Source organism: Megascapheus bottae, chromosome 1 (genome assembly GCF_031878675.1).
Source record: "Megascapheus bottae isolate mThoBot1 chromosome 1, mThoBot2.hap1, whole genome shotgun sequence".
NCBI lineage: Eukaryota > Metazoa > Chordata > Mammalia > Rodentia > Geomyidae > Megascapheus > Megascapheus bottae.
In genome coordinates, this window is record NC_143509.1 from 1,657,143 (window position 1) to 1,666,803 (window position 9,661).

The 9,661-nt window shown below is 56.8% G+C and overlaps 1 protein-coding gene across 1 annotated transcript in view; it reads left to right on the forward strand.

The window, feature by feature from the left end:
* Nucleotides 1–6,762, forward strand: part of Notch3 (notch receptor 3) — a 34,314-nt gene extending 27,552 nt beyond the window's left edge. Inside the window, exons 29-34 of the mRNA XM_090331534.1 lie at nucleotides 37–121; nucleotides 664–826; nucleotides 1,203–1,507; nucleotides 1,928–2,075; nucleotides 3,547–3,644; nucleotides 5,788–6,762. Of these exons, the coding sequence (XP_090187660.1) occupies nucleotides 37–121; nucleotides 664–826; nucleotides 1,203–1,507; nucleotides 1,928–2,075; nucleotides 3,547–3,644; nucleotides 5,788–6,762 (1,774 nt within the window). The remainder of the gene's footprint in view (nucleotides 1–36; nucleotides 122–663; nucleotides 827–1,202; nucleotides 1,508–1,927; nucleotides 2,076–3,546; nucleotides 3,645–5,787) is intronic.
* The last annotated feature ends 2,899 nt before the right edge of the window (nucleotides 6,763–9,661 follow it).

A 9,661-nucleotide genomic window follows, 5' to 3' on the forward strand; every position in this document is an offset into this window, starting at 1 on the left:
GTCTTCCGTCACACCCTTTTCTTCTTGTGTCCCCAGGAACATGGCCAAAGGTGACAGCCTCATGGGGGAGGTGGCCACAGACTGGATGGATACAGAGTGCCCTGAGGCCAAGCGACTGAAGGTGAGAACCCCGAGATTGGCTCTCTCTGCCTCCCCAAGCTCTGGGGGGACAGTGGAGAGCTTTGTGACCTACATGTGAGTCTGCAGCCACAGAGAAGACGAGGACATGTGCTAGGGGGAGTGTGCAGGGTTTGCTGGTTGGGTAGAAGTTCCTCTGGTCAGTCCTTCAGTCCTTCCTGGGTCATCTCAGTGGGGACATCCCTGTCCCCTCCATCCCTGGGCCCAGACAATTCTAGTTCCTTTTCTGTTGCTATAACAAAGTACTTGTGGGTGGGTAATGTAAAGAGGAGAGAAGTTTATTTGGTTTCAAAGTTGTGTGTGTGTGTGTGTGTGTGTGTGTGTGTGTGTATGTGCGCGCGCACGCGCGCTTGCGTGTGTCTCCCAGGGCTTGAACTCGGGGCCTGGACACTGTCTCTGAGCTTCCATCCCAGGATGCTGTTTGGGATGTGAGTGAACCCAGAGGAATGCCCTTTACCCTGCCAGCGTTGTTACCCATCTCGAGGGACTGAGGTCTGAGAACCCGGTCCCTCCTTGTCCCTTCAGGTTGAGGAGCCCGGCATGGGGGCTGAGGAGCCCGTGGACTGTCGCCAGTGGACTCAGCATCATCTGGTGGCCGCTGATATCCGGGTGGCGCCAGCCCTGGCGCTGACGCCCCCTCAGGGTGATGCAGAGGCCGACGCCATGGATGTGAATGTGCGAGGCCCAGGTCAGAGCCCCTGCCCAGGTGGGCCCGGTGAAGGCCCCGCTCAACCCAAGCCATATTCTGCCACAGAACTGCAGTCCTGGGACTTGGACTCAGGGCCTAGGTGTCTCAGTTCTTGAGCTTTTTCCGCTCAAAGGCTGGTGCTTTACCACTTGAGCCACAGCTCACATCTGGCCTTTCGGTGGTTAATTAGAGGAGAGTAGCTGGCCGACTTCGCTGCCTGGGCTGGCTTTGAATCAATGAGGCTCTTCAGATCTCAGCCTCCCGAGTCATGGGGGTGATGGGCATATGCCAGCAGTGCCCATCTCACCGGTTCTTGATGGTACGCCCTTGACCTCGGTCCCCTGGGGAAGCTTAGTGACCCCTCCTGTCCCTGCAGATGGCTTCACGCCCCTCATGCTGGCGTCCTTCTGTGGAGGGGCCCTGGAGCAGGTGGCCCCTGAGGAAGAGGAGACTGACGACACGTCCGCCAGCATCATATCAGATCTCATCGGCCAAGGAGCCCAGCTTGGGGCCCGGACTGACCGCACGGGTGAGACGGCGCTGCACCTGGCAGCCCGCTACGCCCGGGCAGATGCTGCCAAGCGGCTGCTGGATGCCGGGGCCGACACCAACGCCCAGGACCACTCGGGCCGCACCCCTCTGCACACGGCTGTCACCGCCGACGCTCAGGGCGTCTTCCAGGTGAGCCTCGTTCTCCTCCAGACATCAGACATCCCCGCTCAAATCCAGCCGCTTCCCTCTCTTTTTGTGAGTCATGGGGCTTGAACCCATCTCCAGAGCGTTTTTGCTCAAGCCTGGTGCTCTATTACTTGACCCACAGCTCCATTTTGGGCTTTTTGGTGGCTCACTAGGGATAAGAGTCTCATGGGCTTTCCTGCCCAGCTGGCTTTGAACTGTGACCCTCAGATCTCAGCCTCCTGAGGAGCTGGGATGACAGACATGAGCCACCAGCCCAGCTCCAGGACTCCGTGTTGATTTAGGGCATTTTTAGCTTGCGATGGAATGGGCAGGAAGCGTGGCTCACCGGTTGCACAACCCGGCGTGGGTCGGTGGGGTCCGGGAGGCTCAAGGGACCTTCCCGGCTGTGTATACTGTTTCCAGATTCTCATCCGGAATCGCTCGACGGACCTGGACGCACGCATGACAGATGGCTCCACCGCCCTGATCCTGGCCGCCCGCCTGGCAGTGGAGGGCATGGTGGAAGAGCTGATAGCCTGCCACGCCGACGTGAATGCTGTGGACGAGCTGGGTAGACTGCGTGGGAAGTGGTGGGCGGGCCGGCAGGGGTCACCTGGACACTCACCTTCAACTGCGGGCCGGGGCTCACCCCTGCAATCCCTGCTACTCAGAAGGCTGAGGCCGGAGGGTCTGCGTTTGAGCCCAGCCCACACGGGAAAGCCTGTGAAATTCTCACCTCCAGTTGACCACCAAAAAATTAGAAGCAGAGCTGTGGTTGACTGAGCAAGGCTGAGTTCAGCACTCAGGACTGCCACATGCATGGGTGCCCACACCCCTCTCCCCCACTCCACACAAACACGGTGGCTTCCTCCTGGACAGCTCATTTCCATTTGCTTTCTTGGGACAAACCTCCATTACTGCAGGCTTTATTGGAACCAGTGCACTCCACTGCCACCTGCTGGAGCGTTGCAACAAAAAATTTGCAAATGGACCCAATCCATCTATAAGGCTCCTTATTTGACCCGAGCCTGGCTTTTCGCTGATTCACACAACATACACACGCTACTCGGCCAGTGTTAAAAATAAATTAAAGCCGAGCGCGGGGGCTCACGCCTGTCATCCTGGCTACTCAGGAGGCTGAGATCTGAGGATCAAGGTTCAGAGCCACCCCAGCACAAAAGAACCTGAGACTCTTATCTCCAATTAACCTCTAGAAAATGGGAAGTGGAGCTTGGCTCAAGGGTAGGGTGGTAGCCTTGAGCTGAAGAGCTCAGGGACAGCGCCCAGGCCAAGTTCAAGCTCCATGACCCACAAAAATAAATAAATATTAAATATTAAAAGTTAATTATAGTCATAAGTCAGTTATTTATTAACTGTCGTATAATTAATTTTATAAGTAATTATTCAGTTATCTATTTTTTTAAATTACAATTGTTGTTTTGTTCTTGCCAGTCCTCAGGCTTGAACTCAGAGCCTAGCACTCTCTCTGAGCTGCTTTTGCTCAAGATTAGCACTCTACTACTTGAGCCACAGTGCCACTTCTGGCTCTTTCTGTGTATGTGGTCCTGAGGAATGGAACCCAGGACTTCATTTATGCTAGGCAAGCACTCTACCATTAAGCCACATTTCCAGCCCACTATTATTGTTACTATTAGTGTGTGTGTGTGTGTGTGTGTGTGTGTACGCACGCATACACACGGTAACTGGTGATTGAACGAAGCCTGGGCGCCATCCTTGAGTTTTTGTTTTTTTGCTCAAGGCTGGGGCTCTTCCACTTTCAGCCACAGCTCCACTTCCGGTTTTCTAGAGGTTCACTGGAGAAGAGCCTCAAGGACTCCCTGCGTGGGCTGCCTTTGAACCTCCATCCTCAGATCTCAGCTTCCTCAGTCGCTGGGATGATTAAACACAGCGACTCCATGACTCACGGCTGCCTGTCTCCCTGGCAAAGCATTTTGCAGACACCTCCTGCCCTCCAGTCCCGGGGCCCTGGGGTGTGAGTGGGGGGCCTGTCCCTGATCCTCCCTTTCTCCTCCTTGCTGCAGGGAAGTCAGCCCTGCACTGGGCTGCAGCTGTGAACAACGTGGAGGCCGCCTTGGCTCTGCTCAAAAATGGAGCTAACAAGGACATGCAGGACAGTAAGGTGAGCCCCTGCCCCCCTCCCGCTGGGAATGGGCTCACAGCCCTCCACAGGTGACAGAACAGCGAGGGAACAAGCCCCGGGGGTGGGAGGTTCTGCACCCAGCCTGCACCCAGCTTTCGGGGCTGAGATTGGGAGCCAAGAGGCTCTGAGAGGGGGTCAGAGGAGGAAGCCAGTAGCAGCTGCTGTGTGACCTTGAGGGGAATGCTAAGCTTCTGAACTTCTCTCCTTATCTCTAAAGTGTTGATACACCCCCTTCGTTTCTGGAGGATTCCATGGGCTGATAGGTTTGTAGAGTGTTTACAGACCCTCAGTGAAAGAAGGCAACCCTCATTACATAATTCTGTTTTAATTATTTATTTCTCTATTTATTATTTTGCCAGTGCCAGGGCTCGAACTCTGGTTTAAACTGGGCATGTTTGCTCTTGACTGGTGCTCTATCATCTGAGCTATGACTCCAGTCTGTCTTTTTGCTGGTTAATTGAAGACAGAGTCTTCAGGTCTTTTCTGCCTAGACTGGCTTTGAATTTCCATCCTCCAGATCTCATCCTTCTGTGAAGACAGAATTACAGAATACCCATGTCTGCCTCTTCATTTTATTTTATTCTTTGTTGGTCATGGGGCTTGAACTCTGGCCTGGGTGTTGTCCCTGAGCTTTTCAGCTCAAGGCTACTGCCCTACTCCTTGGGCCACAGCTCCACTACCTGTTTTCCAGTGGTTAATTGGAGTTTCACATTCTTTAGTACTTTGGCTGGCTTTGAACTGTGATCCTCAGATCTCAGCCTCCTGAGTAGCTAGGATGACAGGCGTGAGCCACCGTGCCCATACCTTGCTCTTAATTTTATTTTATATATAGGAAAAGTAAGGCTCAGAGACGCACAAGCCAAAATTCTGTCCTTATTTACAATTTCCATATTCTATTACTATGGATTTCGTTTTAATCTTTTAAAAAGCCCTGTACAGGGGCCGGGAGTTTGGCCTAGTGGTAGAGTGCTTGCCTAGCATGCACGAAGACCGGAGGGAGTTCCATTCCTTGGTACCACGTACATAGAAAAAAGCCAGAAGTGGTGCTGAGGCTCAAGTGGTAGAGCTCTAGCCTTGAGAAAGTCCAAGGACAGTGCTTAATATAAATATATATGCATATTGTTAGGGTCTAGTCCCCCAATATTGGGGTCTGTGATCAAAGGAATGAGTCTGACACCAAAGCGGAAGTTAAACAGAGTTTGATTCCACGCCTAGCATGGAGAATCCTACTGACCGGTCAGGGCCGTCTCTAAGATGTGAGTGAGAGGGCGACCCCACCTAATCTCACAGGCTACTTTTTTATTTTTTTTTTGCCAGTCCTGGGCTTGAGCTCAGGGCCTGAGCACTGTCCTTGGACTTTCTCAAGGCTAGAACTCTACCACTTGAGCCTCAGCACCACTTCTGGCTTTTTTCTATGTATGTGGTACCGAGGAATTGAACCTGGGTCTTTGTGCATGCTAGGCAAGCACTCTACCACTAGGCCAAACTCCCAGCCCACAGGCTACTTTTATAGGCCCCCAGCCATGTGGCTGGGCTTGGCCAAACACAGGTGGCCAATGGAATCTCAACATACTTGAGTGATGGCTGGGGCAACCACTGACACCTCTGCTGTTTGAACTGACTTATCATCTAGGTGGGCTTTTGGCACCCTGCTCTGAGGACAAAGGAAAGGGAGAGAGTTTCATGGCAGGCAGAGTGGGTAGGATGGGGGAGGAATTCTGGTATCTGAGCTGTTATTAGGGAATTTGCAGCCCCCCCCCACCTTTTGAGTCAAGTACTCCTTTGTCATGAAGATGGGAAATGCCTATAAGGATGGATTTCGGGGGGGAAGTCAAGAAAGGGGTCCCTTCCCTAGAGGAGCGAAACCTGAGGGCAGGGGCAGGGCAGGGCAGGGCAGGCTGGGGCAGGCTGGGGCAGGGCAGGACAGGGCAGGCTGGGGCAGGGGCAGGGCAGGACAGGGCAGGCTGGGGCAGGGCAGGGGCAGGGCAGGCTGGGGCAGGGCAGGGCAGGGGCAGGGCAGGGCAGGGCAGGCTGGGGCAGGGCAGGGCAGGCCGAGGCAGGGCAGGGCAGGCTGGGACAGGGGCAGGGCAGGCTGGGCCCTGACTTGGCGTCTCGGTGGCAGGAGGAGACCCCGCTGTTCCTGGCGGCCCGGGAGGGCAGCTTCGAGGTGGTCAAGCTGCTGCTGGACCACTTCGCCAACCGGGAGATCACGGACCACATGGACAGACTGCCGCGGGACGTGGCCCTCGAGCGCCTGCACCAGGACATCGTGCGCCTGCTGGAGCAGCCCAGCGGGCCCCGCAGCCCCGCGGGCCCCCCGGGCCTGGCGCCCCTGCTCTGCGCCCCCGGCGCCTTCCTCCCGGGCCTCAAGGCCGCGCCGGCCGCGGGGGCCAAGAAGAGCCGGCGGCCCCCGGGGAAGGGCGCGCCGGGCGCCCGCGGGCGGGGCAAGAGGCTGAGCCTGGCCTGCCCGGGGCCGCTGGCCGACAGCTCGGTCACGCTGTCCCCCGTGGACTCGCTGGACTCCCCGCGGCCCTTCGGCGGCCCGCCCGCCTCGCCCGGCGGCTTCCCGCTGGAGGCGCCCTACGCCGCCCTGGCCGCGCCGCCCGGCCGCGCGGGGGCCCCGGGCCGCCCGCCCGCGGGCTGCGTGCTGGGCCTGCTGGCCCCGGCGGCCGCGCCCCTCGACTGGGCCCGGCTGCCCCCGCCCGCGCCGCCCTTCCTGCTGCCGCTGGCCCCGGGCCCCCCGCTGCTCGCCCCGGGCGCCCCCGCGTCCCCCCCGGAGCGCCCGCCGCCCTACCTGGCCGCCCCGGGGCCCGCCGAGGACCTCCCGGCCGGCGGCAGCCCCGCCAAGGCCCGCTTCCTGCGGGTGCCGCACGAGCACCCCTACCTGACGCCCTCCCCCGAGTCCCCGGGGCACTGGGCCAGCCCCTCGCCGCCCGCGCCGCCGCCCGACTGGCCCGAGGCCACGCCCAGCCCCGCCCCCGCCGCGCCGCCCGCCCCGCCCCGCGCCCGGCCCGCGCCCGCCGCCCTCGTCCCGGGCCCCGCCCCGCTGGGCGCCCAGCCCGACGGCGGCGCCCCGCAGAGGCAGGGCCTGGCCTGAGGGGCCGTGGCTCGGCCCGCCTGCCTCGCCTGCCTCTGTCTGTCTGTCTGCCTTCCTGAATGTCTGTCTGTCTGTCTGTCTGCCTTCCTGAATGTCTGTCTGCCTGCCTCTCTGTCTGTCTGTCTGCCTGCCTGAATGTCTGTCTGTCTGTCTGCCTGCATGAATGTCTGTCTGTCTGCCTGTCTGCCTGCATGAATGTCTGTCTGTCTGCCTGCATGAATGTGTCTGCCTCTCTGTCTGTCTGTCTGCCTCTGTCTGTCTGCCTCTCTGTCTACCCGCCTGAATGTCTGTCTGTTTGCCTGCATGAATGTCTGTCTGTCTGTCTGTCTGCCTGAGTGTCTGTCTGCCGCCATCTGCCTCCCTGTCTGTCTGTCTGCTTCTCTGCCTCTTTGCCTGTCTGCCTCTCTGTCTGCCTGCCTGAATGTCTGTCTGTCTGTCTGCCTGCCTGTCTGTCTTTCTCTCTGTCTGTATGTCTCTGTCTCTTGTCTTTCTGTCTGTTTTCCTCTGTCTCTCTGTCTTCCTGCCTGCCTGTCTATCTGTCTGTCTTTCCCTCTGTCTCTCCCTCCCCCAAGTGTCCTTTGGCCCTTTGATCTTGGATCTGAGGGGACACTCCGTCTCTGTGCCCACCCCCATCTCTTCCTGAAGTGCTCAATTCCTTTATTCTTATTTTTCATTTTATTTCGTTGTTGTAGTTTTGCCAGTCCCGGGCCCTGTCCCTGAGCTTCTTTGGCTCAAGGCGAGCACTCTACCACTTGAGCCACACACAGTGCCACTTTGGGCTTTTTCTGTGTATGTGGTACCTAGAAATCGAACCCAGGGCCTCGAGCATGCCAGGCCCCTCGAGCACGCTACCCCAGGGCCACCTCCCAGCCAAGTGGTCAGTTCTTCCATCTAAAGAGACACGTCATTCTGACACATGCTCCCTCCCCTCTCTCTCCTTCTCCCCCTCTCCTCCCTCCCTCTGTCTCTCTCCACTTCTCTCCACCAACCTTTTGCACCAGCCCAGACTTCTTAGCCTTCCTTTATTTATAGTGTGGGGCTGACACCCCGCCGTCTGAATCTCCTAAGGAGTCTGGGGTCTCCTCTCTCCCCTTCCCACCCCCAGGCTTATCTTTCTCTCACTGACACATGTGAATTATTATTTCTTTCCTTTTCCTTTATCATTATCTCTTTTTTTTTTTACCTTTTTTTGTATAGAAACAAAATTCATTTAAACAAACGTATTATTATTTTTTACAAAATATATATGTGGAGACGCTACCCCCTCCCCATCCCGAGTGCCCCCGTGGGGCCGAGTCTGTGGACCTATTCGGCCAAGCTGGATTCTGTGTACCAAGTACACGGCCCTGGTATGTACTGAGTAACGGCCCTGGGGGCCCTGCTGCCCGGCCGGGGAGAAGGGGTCCAGGGTGTGCCTCCTCTCCTGCCAACATAGACCCCGACCCCCGACCCCTGCCCCCTGCCCCCTGTCCCCTGTCCCCTGGCCTGAGCCGCGTCATCTAATAAAGGAATAGTTTGTACTCACTGCTGCTGGTGGTGTCCTGGTTGATTTCAGCCCTGCTTTCTTTATTTATCTTGAGAGTTTCCTAGTTTTCCGAGCGAAATGAATTTTCTTTTTTCCTCTCATAGTTCCCTCTATTTCTCTCTCTTTTTTTTTTCTTTTCTGAGCACCTGTGTTTGTGACTGACTTTCCTCACTCTTCTCTCTGTAAGATTCCTGGAGGTATTTTCTACAGTGCTCCTTTCCTGAATAGCTTTACTTTGTGGGTTTGTTTTTTTGGTGGAAGGTCTGTATCTTTCCATCAATTTTAATGGATAATTTTGCTGGGTATAATGATTTTGGTTGGGAGCTGTTTGCTTTCAGGGCATAAAATGTAAAATATATCCTTTTAGGGCTGGGTGCTGGTGGCACACGCCTGTCATCATAGCTATTCAGGAGGCTGCAATCCTGAGGATCTCGGTTCAAAGCCAGCCTGGGCAGGAAAGTCTATGAAATTCATCGCCACTGAGCCACCAAAAAAAGCGGGAAGTGGAGGTGTGGATCAAGAGTTAGAATTCTAACCTGGAGCAAAAGAAGCCCAGGCCCTGAGCTCACACCCCAGAGCCCTCCCCCCCACATAATTAATTATATGTGTATATGTGATGACACTTTATATATATATATATATATATTATTTTTTGGTAAGTCACAGGCTTGGCCTCAGGGCCTGGGCTCTGTCCCTGTTCCTCACCTCAAGGCTAGCGCTCTGCCACGGGGCCCTGTCCAGCTCTCTCAGGGTGACCTGGGGACTTGGATGGCTGGCTTTGAACCTCCAGCCTCAGATCTCAGCCTCCAGAGGGGCAGGGGTTACAGGTGGGAGCCAGCAATGCCTGGCGGCCTGGGTGTTGTCCCCAAGCCTCCACATCCCATGCGCGGCTTCCTGGCCAACCTGTTCCTGTCCCTGTCCCAGACCTGCCCCGCGGGGATCACGGTCCCCACCATGCTGCGGGGAGCCAGGCCCTGTCCACCGCCGCCTGCCGGGCGCTGCGGGGGCATCGCGGGGCCTGCAGTGACAGGGAAGCGCCATGGGGCGGCGCTGCGGAGGCCGGGCATCGCGGGGCCTGCAGTGATCCTGGCAGGCCAGGGGAGGCGCTGCGGAGGCTGAGCATCGTGGGTCCGGCAGTGACCCGGGCACGCCAGGGGAGGCGCTGCGGAGACACTGCGTCCTGGTGGCCTGCAGTGACTGGCACAGGCCAGGGGCGGCGCTGTGGAGACTCTGTCGTGGGAACCGGGCTTGGAGGCTTGTGGCCAGAGAGGGCCCAGCTTGGTTTTGTCTTTTATCATTTTAGTGTATTATTTTATCTGATCATATTAAGATCGATCATACCTTACTGTTTTTGTTTTATTTTATATTTCTGTA